Here is a 17,383-nt window from a genome sequence, read left to right as displayed (position 1 = left end):
ATGAAGCGAGAAGAGAAGTCTAGAGAAAAAAGAATAAAAAGAAACGAACAAAGCCTCCAAGAAATATGGGACTATGTGAAAAGACCAAATCTACGTCTGATTGGTGTACCTGAAAGTGACGGGGAGAATGGAACCAAGTTGGAAAACACTCTGCAGGATATTATACAGGCGAACATCCCCAGTCGAGCAAGGCAGGCCAACATTCAAATTCAGGAAATACAGAGAATGCCACAAAGATACTCCTCGAGAAGAACAACTCCAAGTCACGTAATTGTCAGATTCACCAAAGTTGAAACGAAGGAAAAAATGTCAAGGGCAGCCAGAGAGAAAGGTTGGGTTACACACAAAGGGAAGCCCATCAGACTAACAGCTGATCTCTCGGCAGAAACTCTGCAAGCCAGAAGAGAGTGGGGGCCAATATTCAACATTCTTAAGGAAAAGAATTTTCAATTCAGAATTTCATATCCAGCCAAACTAAGCTTCTGAAGTGAAGGAGAAATAAAATCCTTTACAGACAAGCAAATGCTGAGAGATTTTGTCACCACCAGGCCTCCCCTACAAGAGCTCCTGAAGGAAGCACTAAACATGGAAAGGAACAACCAGTACCAGCCACTGCAAAAACATGCCAAATTGTAAAGATCATCGATGCTAGGAAGAAACTGCATCAACTAATGAGCAAAATAACCAGCTAACATCATAATGACAGGATCAAATTCACATATAACAATATTAATCTTAAATGTAAATGGGCTAAATGCTCCAATTAAAAGACACAGACTGGCAAATTGGATAAAGAGTCAAGACCCATCAGTGTGCTGTATTCAGGAAACCCATTTCACGTGCAGAGACACACATAGGCTCAAAATAAAGGGATGGAGGAAGATCTACCAAGCAAACGGAAAACAAAAAAAGGCAGGGGTTGCAATCCTAGTCTCTGATAAAACAGACTTTAAACCAACAAAGATCAAAAGAGACAAAGAAGGCCATTACATAATGGTAGAGGGATCAATTCAACAAGAAGAGCTAACCATCCTAAATATATATGCACCCAATACAGGAGCACCCAGATTCATAAAGCAAGCAAGTCCTTAGAGACTTAGAAAGAGACTTAGACTCCCACACAATAATAATGGGAGACTTTAACACCCCACTGTCAACAATGGACAGATCAATGAGACAGAAAGTTAACAAGAATATCCAGGAATTGAACTCAGCTCTGCACAAGGTGGACCTAATAGACATCTACAGAACTCTCCACCCCAAATCAACAGAATATACATTCTTCTCAGCACCACACCGCACTTATTCCAAAATTGACCACATAGTTGGAAGTAAAGCACTCCTCAGCAAATGTAAAAGAACAGAAATTATAACAAACCGTCTCTCAGACCACAGTGCAATCAAACTAGAACTCAGGATTAAGAAACTCATTCAAAACTGCTCAACTACATGGAAACTGAACAACCTGCTCCTGAATGACTACTGGGTACATAACGAAATGAAGGCAGAAATAAAGACGTTCTTGGAAACCAATAAGAACAAAGACACAACATACCAGAATCTCTGGGACACATTCAAAGCAGTGTGTAGAGGGAAATTTATAGCACTAAATGCCCACAAGAGAAAGCAGAAAAGATCTAAAATTGACACCCTAACATCACAATTAAAAGAACTAGAGAAGCAAGAGCAAACACATTCAAAAGCTAGCAGAAGACAAGAAATAACTAAAATCAGAGCAGAACTAAAGGAAATAGAGACACAAAAAACCCTTCAAAAAATCAATGAATCTAGGAGCTGGTTTCTTGAAAAGATCAATAAAATTGATAGACCACTAGCAAGACTAATACAGAAGAAAAGAGAGAAGAATCAAATAGATGCAATAAAAAACAATAAAGGGGATATCACCACCAATCCCACAGAAATACAAACTACCATAACAGAATACTATAAACACCTCTACGCAAATAAACCAGAAAATCTAGAAGAAATGGATAAATTCCTCGACACATACACCCTCCCAAGACTAAACCAGGAAGAAGTTGAATCTCTGAATAGACCAATAACAGGCTCTGAAATTGAGGCAATAATTAATAGCTTACCAACCAAAAAAAGTCCAGCACCAGATGGATTCACAGCCAAATCCTACCAGAGGTACAAGGAGGAGCTGGTACCATTCCTTCTGAAACTATTCCAATCAACAGAAAAAGAGGGAATCCTCCCTAACTCATTTGATGAGGCCAGCATCATCCTGATACCAAAGCCTGGCAGAGACACAGCAAAAAAAAGAGAATTTTAGGCCAATATCCCTGATGAACATTGATGCAAAAATCCTCAATAAAATACTGGCAAACGGAATCCAGCAGCACATCAAAAAGCTTATCCACCATGATCAAGTAGGCTTCATCCCTGGGATGCAAGGCTGGTTCAACATACGCAAATCAATAAACGTAATCCAGCATATAAACAGAACCAATGACAAAAACCATATGATTATCTCAATAGATGCAGAAAAGGCCTTTGACAAAATTCAACAACCCTTCATGCTAAAAACTCTCAATAGATTAGGTACTCATGGGACGTATCTCAAAATAGTAAGAGCTATCTATGACAAACCCACAGCCAATATCATACTGAATGGGCAAAAACTGGAAGCATTCCCTTTGAAAACTGGCACAAGACAGGGATGCCCTCTCTCACCACTCCTATTCAACATATTGTTGGAAGTTCTGGCCAGGGCAATTAGGCAGGAGAAGGAAATAAAGGGTATTCAATTAGGAAAAGAGGAAGTCAAATTGTCCCTGTTTGCAGATGACATGGTTGTCTATCTAGAAAACCCCATTGTCTCAGCCCAAAATCTCCTTAAGCTGATAGGCAACTTCTGCAAAGTCTCAGGATACAAAATCAATGTGCAAAAATCACAAGCATTCTTATACACCAATAACAGACAAACAGAGACCCAAATCATGAGGGAACTCCCATTCACAATTGCTTCAAAGAGAATAAAATACCTAGGAATCCAACTTACAAGGGACGTGAAAGACCTCTTCAAGGAGAACTACAAACCACTGCTCAATGAAATAAAAGAGGATACAAACAAATGGAAGAACACTCCATGCTCATGGGTAAGAAGCAATATCATGAAAATGGCCATACTGCCCAAGGTAATTTATAGATTCAATGCCATCCCCATCAAGCTACCAATGACTTTCTTCACAGAATTGGAAAAAACTACTTTAAAGTTCATATGGAACCAAAAAAGAGCCTGCATCACCAAGTCAATCCTAAGCCAAAAGAACAAAGCTGGAGGCATCACGGTACCTGACTTCAAACTATACTACAAGGCTACAGTAACCAAAACAGCATGGTACTGGTACCAAAACAGAGATATAGACCAATGGAACAGAACAGAGCCCTCAGAAATAATGCCGCATATCTACAACCATCTGATCTTCGACAAACCTGATGAAAATAAGAAATGGAGAAAGGATTCCCTATTTAATAAATGGTGCTGGGAAAACTGGCTAGCCATATGTAAAAAGCTGGAACTGGATCCCTTCCTTACACCTTATACAAAAATTAATTCAAGATGGATTAAAGACTTAAATGTTAGACCTAAAATCATAAAAACCCTAGAAGAAAACCTAGGCAATACCATTCAGGACATAGGCTTGGGCAAGGACTTCATGTCTAAAACACCAAAAGCAACGGCAACAAAAGCCAAAATTGACAAATGGGATCTAATTAAACTAAAGAGCTTCTGCACAGCAAAAGAAACTACCATCAGAGTGAACAGGCAACCTACAGAATGGGAGAAAAGTTTTGCAATCTACTCATCTGACAAAGGGCTAATATCAAGAATCTACAATGAACTCAAACAAATTTACAAGAAAAAAACAAACAACCCCATCAAAAAGTGGGCGAAGGATATGAAGAGATATTTCTCAAAGGAAGACATTTATGCAGCCAAAAGACACATGAAAAAATGCTCATCATCACTGGCCATCAGAGAAATGCAAATCAAAACCACAATGAGATACCATCTCACACCAGTTAGAATGGCCATCATTAGAAGGTCAGGAAACAACAGGTGCTGGAGAGGATGTGGAGAAATAGGAACACTTTTACACTGTTGGTGGGACTGTAAACTAGTTCAACCATTGTGGAAGTCAGTGTGGCGACTCCTCAGGGATCTAGAACTAGAGATACCATTTGACCCAGCCATCCCATTAGTGGGTATATACCCAAAGGATTATGAATCATGCTGCTATAAAGACACATGCACACGTATGTTTATTGCAGCACTATTCACAATAGCAAAGACTTGGAACCAACCCAAATGTCCAACAATGATAGACTGGATTAAGAAAATGTGGCACATATACACCATGGAATACTATGCAGCCATAAAAAATGATGAGTTCTTGTCCTTTGTAGGGACATGGATGAAGCTGGAAACCATCATTCTCAGCAAACTATCGCAAGGACAAAAAACCAAACACCGCATGTTCTCACTCATAAGTGGGAATTGAACAATGAGAACACATGGACACAGGAAGGGGAACATCACACACCGGGGCCTGTTGTGGCATGGGGGGAGAGGGGAGGGATAGCATTTGGAGATATACCTAATGTTAAATGACAAGTTACTGGGTGTAGCACACCAACATGGCACATGTATACATATGTAACTAACCTGCACGTTGTGCACATGTACCCTAAAACTTAAAAGTATAATAAAAAAATAAATAAATAAAATAAAATAGGTCATTTGTGTTTTCTTCACAGCATTTACCATATTCATAATGGCTACTCTTTCCTCCTGTTTGACCCACTAGGAATGGAAACTACATGAGGGCAGGAAGCATGACTGATTTTTTTTTTTTTTTTTTTTTTTGGGCAGAGGGGACAAGGTTGCACTCTTGTTGCCCAGGCTGGAGTGCAATGGTACAATCCCAGCTCACTGCAACCTGCACCTCCTGGGTGCAAGCAATTCTCCTGCCTCAGCCTCCCAAGTAGCTGGGATTACAGGAGCACACCACCACGCCCAGCTAATTTTTGTATTTTTAGTAGAGATGGGGTTTCTCCATGTTGGTCAGGCTGCTCTCAAACTCTTGACCTCACATGATCTGCCCTCCTGGGCCTCCCAAAGTGCTGGGATTTTACAGGCATGAGCCACCTCACCCAGCTCTGATTTAACTACTGTTTCCCTAGAACTCAGCACAACATAGAGACTTGTTGAGTAAGTGACTTTTCATTTAATCCTCATCTCTAGATAATACTCACCTTTACAGATAAAAAACTAAGGCTTGGAGAAGTTAGAAACTTACTCCAGATGACAGAATCACAGATTCAGATCCAGGTCTGACTATTTCAAAGCTGTGTCCCTTGCACCTTGATCGCTTTTTATCTGTTAAACTGGTACTGAAACACCAGACTAAGTACAAAGAGCAGCATGACTGTTGACTCTCTGGCTAACTCTGGAGAAGTTTCAGGATTAGTAATTCAAGATTACATTGATCTTTTCCTTGCTGATTCTCCCTAGGGTATATCAAAGAGAAAACTGAACCTGAAGGCCGGTTGAACAGACCTTTGGTCATCTACCAAAATTTGGGTGACTATTAAATAGACCATGGAAGGTAGATTTCTCGTGAAATCACTCCGGAATGAGCTAGTATTACTGATGGTTGTTTCCATTTGGTCAAAATTGTTAGCTCTAGCTCTCAAAATTGCTTTATTCCATAAAGTAAAATTTAAAGTTGAATAAAACCACTGGCTAATGCTAGGCTCTTTGGACAATATGGTAGTTACCATACACTACCAATATTTGCTGGGGCTGCAAAAGATCATTCCATTTCATTGATTCAACCAAACACTGTACTGGGGGATATAACAGCTTATACATTTGTGGATGGATTCTACCTAACAATATTGAATACTTGGGCTGTTTTAAATGTAAATTTCAAATGTATACATAAAAGATGAGCATATCTACTTATGAATCTAGAAGCTATATCACCATCTTCACTTAATAGATGAGCAAACTGGGACACAGGCTCAGTAATTTTTCCTGGTCACAGTCTTAATGGCTATACTAAACTGGTCTGAAAACTGAACTCAAATACAAATATTTTAAACTTCAGTAGCATCAGGTGGCAGTGAGATGACAGGTTAACAAACATACAATGGAAAAAGCATGAGACTCAATTTATGGAATTGGTTAGAAGGGGCCTTAGAGAGTGCATGTTCTTACAGCATTCACTATATAGGGAGGTGACTGAACCTGTACTCTTAGTAAGGGGCTGAGCCATGACCAGAATGTAGGTCATGACTTCAGTGTTCTTTAGATTTACAGCATGCAATATACTTATTCATGGAAGCATATTATAAACACCTTTCGGAAACAGCCAATATAAACTCTGATTGCAATACAGGGGTAAAGAGCTATCATTGAATCAGATTCCCAACTGTTTTTTCTACGTGTGAAAGTCCTGCAGGTAATTCTGATACTCCCATGCCATGCTATCTGCTTTAATGCAAGAAGTTATTCTCAGTTTGATTTCAGAAACACTTAGGCAGGGTCTAGTCTGCCTTCTGCCATTGTATTTTGTTTCATTGTCTATTTATTTATTGAGACAAGGTCTTGCTCTGTCACCCAGGCTGGAGTACAGGGGCATGATCTCAGCTCACTGCAAGCATTGGCCCCCCGGGGTCTAGCAATCCTCCTACCTTAGCCTCCTGAGTAGCTGGAACCATAGGTGCGAACCACCATGCCTGGCTAATTTTTTGTATTTTTAGTAGAGACTGAGTCCTGCCATGTTGCCCAGGCTGGTCTTGAACTCCTGAGCTCAAGTGATCTGCCCGCGTTGGCCTCCCAAAATGCTGGGATTACAGATGTGAGCCACTGCACCTGGCCTCATTATTTCTATGCTTTTTTGAGATAGGTTCTTGCTCTGCTGACCAGCCTGGAGTGCAGTGGCACAATCACAGCTCACTGCAGCCTCAACCTCCCCAGGCTCAGGGGATCCTCCCACCTCAGCCTCCTGTGTAGCTGGGACTACAGGTGCATCACCATGCCTGGCTAATTTTTTGTAGAGAGTGGGGTCTCCCTATGTTGCCCAGGCTGGTCTCAAACTCCTAGGCTCAAGCGATCCACTCGTCTTGGCCTCCCAAAGTGCTGGGAATACAGGTGTGAGCCTCCGTGCCTGGCCTGCTTCATTGTTTATGATGATGAAAAGGAGGAGTGGTGGTGGAGGATAAGGATGGGCATTCCCAGGACAGAAAGGTTTTCTAACATGTGACCTTGCCTTCCAGCCATACCTGACTGAACTAGAGACTGCTGCTCACACTGGATGGCCAGAATGAATCAGATCATACTTTGTGTGTATCATAGCTTAGGTACTATAAGCAAACCAATCAGGTGTCCATAGGATCTGGAATTAAGGGTAAGAATCAGGGTCAAATTTATCACAATGGCAGGTCTAAATCCTGAAGACGAATGATGAGGCAGAGCCAGAGATGTGGAGTGGGTAGCTGGACTGTACAGAGAGATGCTGGCTCCTAATGTCGCAGTGCTGCTCAGATTCAGTCACCACGAGACCCAGCTCCACTGCTTCCTGTCTCGGGTTCTGAAACTTGCAGACTTGTACCTTTTACTGATGTTTTAAATGGGAGAAAATAATTTTCAGAGGTCTCAGTATTTTCTGAAGGGCAGACAAAATTTTCCCTGAAATATCTTGTCTTTAGACTTAAGTAATTTTTGAAAATATTCAATCTAAATAGCCACCATGACAAGGACTTTAGAATTTATATATCACAAAAGACAGGCAGACAGACAGAAAGAAACAAGAAGAAAACAAAAAACCATGGTAGGTGCTCAATAAATATTTGTTGACTCAATAAAGATAGTTTTGACCATAGAATTAAAAAGGCTTTGCATTTCATATTTATTATCAGTGCTTCAATATAGAATGTTTTGTAATGATTAGCGACGTTGTAAACACCACCAGGTTTTTCCAACACTAAGTGCTAGTCTTTTCCGGTAAATATTTTTTCCCCAGACAAAATAACCAAACCTAACACAATTTCAAGAGATGGTGATACCATCAGCATAATAACCCAAATTACAAAAATGGCAATACTTAAAATCATGCATATTATTTCACCATTTCATAAAACTTATTTTAAAATTTCTACAAACTTTCCCAGTGTAAAAGACTCCTCAAAAACTGCATGATAACAATGAACTACAAAATTCACTTTGGAAAAGTGGGGAGTTATTTTTCTAATTTTGGCTTTAAGATTTTTTTTTAAATGGGTTAAAAGATACGGTGAGGAGTGTGTTGAGAGAGGTGGAGAAAAGGAGCTTCCAGTTGATGCATTCACCATGTCTGAAAATAACTTCAGTTATACAAAGGGAACACTTCAAGAGTAAGGATATATTATAAATAAGTCTCTCAGCAAGATGAACAGATGAACAGTTCAATTGCACCCACAGGAGAGAGGTCTTCTTGGAGAATGCTTGTTTATAGAATCTTCTGTAAAATAGAGTTAGCTACTTCTAATGATTCATCTTGTACTAAAACAATATCGTAAGAGTCCATGTACTTTTCTAAAAGCTCATCCACCTAATCAAGAGAAGAACAAAAGAAAATTAACATGCAGGGCAAAGAAACAAATAATTTCAGTATGAATCTCGTTGTCAGATCTCTTGGGCAAAATGCAATAAATTAAATTCACTTTCAAAAAATCTTTGAAATGAAGAAATATTTTCAAATTCTTAAGACCCACTGACAGACATTTTTCCACATGGTAGCTTTTCTCCCCAAAATGCTCTCTCTCCAGTCCAGTGGTTTTCAAATGGGGTGATTTTGTCCAGGGAACATTTAGTAATGTCTAGGGACATTTTTGAGTCTCATGGCAGGCGGCTGCTATCCAGCATCTAGTGGGTAGAAGACACAGAGGCCTCCTGCAGAATACACATCCTTCCTTTTCCCACTACCTATAGCATGCATCTCAACTCCTTTAAACATCAACTCCTTTAAACATTACCAGTATAAAGAACAATCAAAATGCATGATCACAATATGTTTTGGCTGGGCATAGTGGCTCACGCCTGTTCTCCCAAGCACTTTGAGAGGCCTGGAGAATCACTTGTGCCCAGGAGTTTGAGACCAGCTTGGGCAACACAGGGGGAACTCATCTCTAAAAAAAATTTAAAAATCAGCCAGGTGTAGTGGTGTGCGCCTGCAGTTTCAGCTACCTGAGGGGCTGAGGTGGGAGCATTGCTTGAGCCGGGAAGGTCGAGGCTGCAGTGAGATATGATTGCATCACTACACTCTAGCCTCGGTAACAGAGGCTCATCTCAAAAAAAAAGTCTCTAAAATAACTACTTTCTCAGGTGACTATGGCAACAATTGCCTATCAAGTTTCATCCTAATATTTTCTTCGAAGAAAATTACAGACTTGTATACTTACTCTATCATTTAGGTATCCAATTTTCAGAATGTGCTCAACATTGGCCACTCCATCTGCCATTCTTAAGTCTCCTTGGGAGTCTCCCAGAAGAATTATGTTACTATTGTCTTTTAGTTGATTGAAATATTCTGTATTCCTCAAGGCACCATCATGTTTGTTAAATACATGAATTAGTTCTCCTTTAAATCCTTTGAGCACCCCCTATGAAAAATATAAATCTTTTGAAATAACAGGTTTTAAAAATTCTATTTGTTGGATTTTCATATTTTGGAGCTCTTAATTGATGTCACTATTATTTCATCATATTTGTAAATGCATCTTTGATACTAGAGATCTCAAAGCACTTAAGTCCATCACATTCACCATAGCTAGGAAGGGCTCAGAGAAGTAAATGATTTTTTAGAGGCTATTTTAAATGGTAAAACAAAGGCCGGGCACAGTGGCTCATGCCTGTAATCCCAGCACTTTGGGAGGCCAAGGAGGACAGATCACTTGAGGTCAGGAGTTCGAGACCAGACTGGCCAATATGGTGCAACCCCGCCTCACTAAAATATAAAAATTAGCCAGGTTTGGTGGCACACACCTGTAGTCCCAGATGCTCGGGAGGCTGAGGAAGGAGAATCGCCTGAACCCAAGAGGTGGAGGTTGCAGTGAGCCAAGATGGCACCACTGCACTCCAGCCTGGGTGACAGAGTGAGACTCCGTCTCAAAAAAAAAAAAAAAAAGGCCGGGCACAGTGGTTCACACCTGTAATTCCAGCACTTTGGGAGGCTGAGGTGGGCAGATCATGAGGTCAAGAGATCAGACCATCCTGACCAACATGGTGAAACCCCGTCTCTATTAAGAAAACAAAAATTAGCTGGGCGTGGTGGCACACACCTGTAATCCCAGCTACTCGGGAGGCTGAGGTAGGGAGAATTGCTTGAACCTGGGAGGTGGAGGTTGCAGTGAGCTAAGATCACCCCACTGAACTCTAGCCTGGGCTACAGAGCAAGACTCCCTCTCAAAAAAAAAAAAAAAAAGGTAAAACAAAATGAGTTCAAAATTCAATTTTCAGTTTTTACTTTGCTTCTAACCGAAATATCCCATTTTATGTTATTTTATGTATTTCATAATATATTGCCTTGATTAGAAAACCTTATTCAAATAATGTCAGTTCTAACTCACTTCTTTTTCCAATTATGAATGTTAAGGCTTCAAAGTTGCTGCATTAAAATATTTTAAAGGAAGTTTTAGGCTATGTGTGGTAGCTCATGCCTGTAATCTCAGCACTTTGGGAAGCCAAGGTGGGAGGATCACTTGTGGTCAGGAGTTCAAGACCAACCTGGCCAACATGGTGAAACCCTATCTCTACCAAAAACACAAAAATTAGCCGGGTGTGGTGGCACACGCTTGTAATCCCAGCTACTCGACAGGCTGAGGCAGAAGAATTGCTTGAACCCAGGAGACAGAGGTTACAATGAGCTGAGATCGTGCTACTGCACTCCAGCCTGGGCAACAGAGTGAGACTCCATCTCAAAAAAAAAAAGAAGTTTTACTACTTTTATTATTAGTCTATAGCTTGCAGAATGAAACTTTAAGAAAGGCACATTGTTTTTAAAATATGGATATATTAACACTGAGAAGGATGGAGTCCCACAGTGGGCCTATCAGCTTGGCCTAATTTACTGGATATAGGATATATATTAAGTAACAACAAATAAATTTACATGATTAAAATATTTTCAGATTTTAAAATTATGAAGAACGATTTGATATTCTTACAGTTTCATCAAAATCCATAAAATTGGACACAACTTTGACATTTGGATGATAAACACCAGCTTGACGAATAACCTCTTCTAGTACATCGCCGATTCCAGCCGAAAATATGAACACAGGGATACTATGTTGTTGGAGCTTATCAAAGAAATTCTCATATCCTTCTCTGTAAGATGGAGATAACAAACTGATTATTAAAGAGCAAGATATAGTTCCTTTTCACTTAGAAGCTGAAAAAGTGAAAAATTCCTAGTAATTCTATGGCTCACTCATATTCTCATTTCAATATACTGCCCAAGATGGCCGTTATTGATCTCTACAATAGTGTGAGTTTTTCAAACAACAGTTAACTCTTTACTTTCCCTTTAATCAATTCTAATACTATAAACTAGATGTCTTTAAGCTTTCACTGAATATGAATATAAACCTACAGTTCACAATTTATACCATTTAAAAAGAAATAGGCATAGCAGTGCATGCCTATAGTCCCAGCTATTTGGGAGGTTGAGGCTTGAGGATTGCTTGAGCCCAGGAGTTCTAGTCCGGTCTGGGCAACATAGCGAGACCCTGTCTCTAAAATGAAATTTAAAAAGAGAAAACAATAGTTAAGATACACCTTGAAAACCCCACTTAGGGGTTAAAATATGGATATATTAACACAGAGAAGGATGGAGTCCCATAGTGGGCCTATCAACTTGGCCTAACTTAATGGATATATATTGACCAACAACAAATACATTTACATAATTAAAATATTTTCAGATTTTAAAATTATGAAGAATGACTTGATATTCTTACAGTTTCATCAAAATCCATAAAATTGAAAAGAAAAGCAGAGTGGCAGGAACTTAGCTGTATTCTCGACATCTGGCATGTCTCTTTACTAAGATCTTAAGCCCTCTTTCCCTTTTTTACCCTTCCTGGGCTATAGGTTAAAGAATGCTAATGTTGCCTACTAAGGAATGAAACACTTACTAGCTGTCCTCACACTTTTTCTGACAATTTATTGCTTTCCTTTTTAAAAGTAATCACCTTAAAATATAACATCATCATAAAAAAAGTAACATCATCATATTTGCCTAATGAGTTGAAAATTTTAGGAGGTAATAAACAGTATTAAAAAGGCTCTTAGGCCGGGCACAGTGGCTCACGCCTGTAATCCCAGCACTTTGGGAGGCCGAGACGGGTGGATCACAAGGTCAGGAGATCGACCATCCTGGCTAACACGGTGAAACCCCATCTCTACTAAAAATACAAAAAATTAGCCAGGCATGGTGGCGGGCGCCTGAAGTCCTGGCTACTCGGGAGGCTGAGGCAGGAGAATGGCGTGAACCTGGGAGGCAGAGCTTGCAGTGAGCTGAGATTGCACCACTGCACTCCAGCCTGGGCGACAGAGTGAGACTCCGTCTCAAAAAAAAAAAAAAAAAAAAAGCCTCTTGTATCTTATAACTCATGCATACATATATAATTATGTACTAAAACATACTAATCTTTCCTAGGAATAGTTTTCAAAGAAGTTTGAGAATTTAAAAAGTAGGCTTATGTAAATTTAGACATAGTATACTGCCAGGCATGGTGGTTCCCAGCACTTTGGGATTGCTTGAGCTCAAGAGTTCAAGACCAGTCTGGGCAACATGGTGAAATCCCATCTTTACAAAAATATACAAAAATTAGCCAGGCATGGTAGTGCATGACTGTAGTCCCAGCTACTTGAGAGGCTGAGGCAAGGGGATTGCTTGAGCCCAGGAGGCAGAGGTTGGACTGAGGAAGAGATTATGTCACTACACTCTAACCTGGGCAACAGAGAGAGACCCTGTCTTTAAAAAAAAAAAAAAAAGTATACTTAAATCCCTTTTAACTTGATTTATACATTGCTTTCATATGTCTTTCCTAAGTATTTTGCTAAAAAATTTTTAAATGGCCTTGGTTCAAAAATTTGTAAGTCTTGACATTTTTAATCGGAGAAACAAAATACAAATTAGAATTTAAATCTCATAAGGCTCTTACTACCTACACCAAGATCTAATACGTCATTCTAAATTCCTTATCTTACCACTATGTATTTTGTGATGGGTGGCATATTTTGGATATGGTTATATAAGGAATATTCAATCTTATTTTTAAAAAGTATAACTGACTACATAAATAGCAATAATTCAAGTCTGTGAACAATAACAGCAAAAAACACCCAAGAAACTTACTTGAGCATAACGTCAGATTCTGCCACAATTTCTTTAAGTTTAGCTTTTGGTAAAGCTTGTTGAACAAGCAAACCATGTGATTTAGTATACCTGGAGTTTATGACCAAAGGAAAAAAGACTATCAATTAAGACAAACTAAAATTATTATCTTTATTATAAAACATTCTTCCATGTGAGAAAATCTGTTCCTCATATCTGGATTTAAATTTTAGAGATTGAAGTTCATCACTAATGAATGTATACCTCATGTCTCAAAATGTGATATGCATGTTCTTACTGAGTTTCCCAGTCCTCCCAAACCCAGACTTAGCTTAAATATGTTAGTAAGGTAATGAAAGGAAACTAGCTATAAACCTTTCCTAATTCTACATATAAAAACTCGACCCAAGCTATGGAAGCATAATCCTTTCTCTGTTTGCAGTAAAATGAATTAGAGCAAACCTATTTTTTAAATTTGTTTATAGTTTGAATTTTCTACATACTGAAGATGCTATTTAGTAAGCAAGAGAGAAAATCTTTGTTATGCCAAGTGTCATATATAGATTAGCCTGCTTTATGTAAAAAACACCTATAATCATAGCATCTCAGTATAAAGGGCCCTTAGACTCTCTAACCCATTACAATTATGCAAACAGCCACTAAAAACAGAAAGAAAGAAAAGAAAAGAAAAAAAAGCCTAACTCTTCATCTGATACCCAAAAATACCCCTATAATATTCCTAAGTCACCTTCTTCCCTGCCTGGGTCAGCTTCTATCATGTCTATAAGCTCATTCTCCCAGGGAAGCTTATTCCATTGCCAGAAAACTCTTAATTGCTAGACAGGCTTTTCATTTCTCATGCTGAAATCAATCTTCTTATATCTTCCAAGTCTAGCTCCAGTTCTGCTGCTACCAGTTTGTAGAGTTAAGTCTAATACCTTTTCAACATTTAATACCATAAATACAGATGAAGTATGTAACTGTTAGGTAATGGGACAATAAAGACAAATCATTCCTGGTCTCCTAAGATTTTAAAACAAGTTGTTCCTTCTCAAATCAAAGCATTTTCTATTCCTTGAAATGTTCCTCAAGTGGGAAGGCTCAAATTCCTCTGATCATTCTGGTGGACTACTTTGATTCCTTTTAAGTTTGTCATGATCTATTTTTTTTTTTTTTTTTGGTCACCATTGTCATGGTTTCTCTTAACAGCATTCTTCCAGAACCCAACACAGTGCTTTCAGTGTGATCTGTCTGGAACACTGCATTTTGATTAATGCAACCAAAAGTCGATTTTTGGGTAACCATATCACCTGCTGGCTCTAACTGAGTTCAGAGTCAGTTTAAATCCTCATACCTTTTTACACATTAAGCCACATCTTGTTCATATACTTAAAAAACAATTCTTGTTTTTAATTTGAGACTTAAATGCAGGACTTTTAATTTATTCCTACTGGACTTCACCTTAAATAAACAAAACAAAAGGATTCCTAAACTGTTAGAGAGATTAGATAATTAGAGCTAATTTTCTTATTCAATGCTCTAACTTGCATAATTTATTAATCTGTTTGTTTGCAATACAGGTAAAAAATAAGCCATCAGTTGTAACTGCAGTGTTGTTTTATTTTTTATTTTTAAAGCCTCCTACTGCCTAATATACACTTACCATTCCACCATATAAGGGTATTTCTCTTCTACAGTAAGAACAGGATCAACTTCAATAGCGTAATACTTTTCCTTTAGTTGCAATAACTAGGAAGATATGAATAACTTAATCATGAAGATTACATGAAGATAAATCTGCTTGGTTTTATAGAAAGCAAAACAATGTAAACAAGTATTTTCAACAAACTGCTTTAAAAGTTGAGCTAATGCATCAATTGAAAAAATATTTGTTGATCTTAGTTGACATGTAATCAAATATACCTGCGAAAAGCTACCTTTCTTTTGTAAAGTACTTTCAGGTGAGTAAAAACCAACAATAAAATTATCAGTACAAAAAACACTTCAGTTTTCATATAAAGGTATTAAATTTGATTCACATTTCAAATTGCATTTTGTTAAGATATACACAGACAAATACTCAAGCAAAGTACTGAAGCAACTTCCTCGTCGACTTAAAGGAGCAAAACCTACAGAAAACCAAAGTACTTTTGTTTTAAATCTCCAGTTAATGTTACAACACCAGAATACTTTGGTAATCATTTAAGAGTTTTAAATATAAGTTTTGTTTGTTTTATCTTTAAAATATGTTTTGAATGTGTAATTCATACAGCAAACCTACTATTTACTGAGTGCTTACTATGTACCAGGTATGGCTGTAAGCACTTTACATCCATTCTTACTTGTGTGAATGCACCTGAAGAAATTCTCAGGCAAAAAGGGTAATGAAGTCTTTGAGTGACTATGGATTATTGTTAGTGTTTACCTTTTTTCTACATTCATCTGTAACCAGCTTACAGTTGTCAATGATATCTAAAGATAGAAAACAAAATAAGCATTAAAAGAAATACTCTGATTTATGCTACCACTACTGTGAATAATTTGCTATAAAGTAATGGCAAAAAACTCAATTACTTTTGCACCAACCCAATACTTTTAAGTAATGCCACATCAACTAGCATGGTTATTATAACTTTTGGTCTCAGTGGTATAATTCACATGACATTGTTAGAGAAGCTAATGGCTTAAAATCTGAGATTCAGTGACTGCTCGCTTACATCACTGAGACAATTCAGTATCTTCAAATACTATGAACTGTGTATTGATCACTTCCATTTTCTCCTTTGTAATTAAATATAAGAAACACATATGGGAAATACATTTTTTCATAATAAAAAGAAATAAATGCTTAACATAAACATCTGGAAAATCCAGATCACTGTAAAGAAGAAAACAAAAATTGAATGGTAAAAAGTTTTAGCATTCAAATAATAAGTAATGAACAATATTTTAGTATATTTCCTTTGTCTTAAGATTTCACGTATATCAATTAGACAAGAGATCATACCAAATCTGTAATTTTGAATTTTTTCATTTCACGTTGTAGTCTGCATTTTTCCATGTAATTAAAATTTCTGGTATGTGAACAGAAAATAATTTGTATCATTTCTGCAGCATTAAACTTTTTAGGTTGCTTCCAAGCATCTGCTATTAGTAATAATTTTATGTTGAGCTTAGTCACCATTATTTTTGTGAATAAAGCTTTTTTAAAAACTGCATTTGGGATTATCAGAAATTCTCCAAAGAGGACTTAATAGGGCAAAGGATATGAAGATTTTTAGTGTTTTTTTTTTTTTTTTTCTTTTTGAGACAGGGTCTTGTTTTGTCATCCAGGCTCGAGTGCAGTGGTGCAATTACGGCTCACTATAGATTCACCCTCCCAGGCTCAAGGATCCTCTCAGCCTCCCAAGTGAGTAGCTGGGACCACAGGCATGCCACAATGCCCAGCTAATTTTTTATTTTTTGTAAGAAAAGGTCTTATTATGTTGCTCAGGCTGGTCTCAAACTCCTGGGCTCAAGTGATTATTCCACCTCCACCTCCCAAAGTGCTGGGATTACAGGCGTGAGCCACTGTGCCTGGCGATTTTTAGCATTTTTTTAATACAAGTTATCAAAATAATTTTTCTTTTCCTTTTTTATTTTTTTTTTTGAGATGAAGTTTCACTCTGTTGCCCAGGCTAGAGCGCAGTGGTGCAATCTTGGCTCACTGCAAACTCCGCCTCCTGGGTTCAAGTGATTCTCGTGCCTCAGCCTCCTGAGTAGCTGGGATTACAGGTGCCTGCCACCAAGCCCAGCTAATTTTTGTATTTCTAGTAGAGACAGGGTTTCATCATTTTGGCCAGGCTGGTCTTGAACTCCTGACTGCAAATGATCTGCCCGCCTCAGCTTCCCAAAATGCTGAGATTACAGGCATGAGCGACTGCACCTGGCCCCAAAATAATTATCAATTTACACATGTACTAAAAGCA

General features: G+C 38.2%; 1 protein-coding gene across 5 annotated transcripts in view; it reads right to left on the bottom strand.

Annotated features, from left to right (window-relative positions):
- Positions 1 to 7,919: 7,919 nt before the first annotated feature.
- NT5C3A (5'-nucleotidase, cytosolic IIIA) overlaps positions 7,920 to 17,383 on the bottom strand; it is a 49,637-nt gene continuing 40,173 nt past the window's right edge. For 4 of the 5 annotated variants that reach the window (XM_055293486.2, XM_055293481.2, XM_055293483.2 and 1 more), the window contains 6 exons: positions 15,841 to 15,887; positions 15,079 to 15,164; positions 13,437 to 13,526; positions 11,239 to 11,401; positions 9,475 to 9,675; positions 7,920 to 8,624 (listed from right to left, as the gene is read on the bottom strand). In XM_055293486.2, the coding sequence (XP_055149461.1) occupies positions 8,523 to 8,624; positions 9,475 to 9,675; positions 11,239 to 11,401; positions 13,437 to 13,526; positions 15,079 to 15,164; positions 15,841 to 15,887 (689 nt within the window). In that variant the 3' untranslated portion in view covers positions 7,920 to 8,522. The remainder of the gene's footprint in view (positions 8,625 to 9,474; positions 9,676 to 11,238; positions 11,402 to 13,436; positions 13,527 to 15,078; positions 15,165 to 15,840; positions 15,888 to 17,383) is intronic. The other variant, XM_055293485.1, reaches the window with a different exon arrangement.

Source organism: Symphalangus syndactylus, chromosome 9, assembly GCF_028878055.3.
Source record: "Symphalangus syndactylus isolate Jambi chromosome 9, NHGRI_mSymSyn1-v2.1_pri, whole genome shotgun sequence".
NCBI lineage: Eukaryota > Metazoa > Chordata > Mammalia > Primates > Hylobatidae > Symphalangus > Symphalangus syndactylus.
Note: the sequence above shows the minus strand (reverse complement) of the source record. Positions and strands in the feature narration are given on the sequence as shown.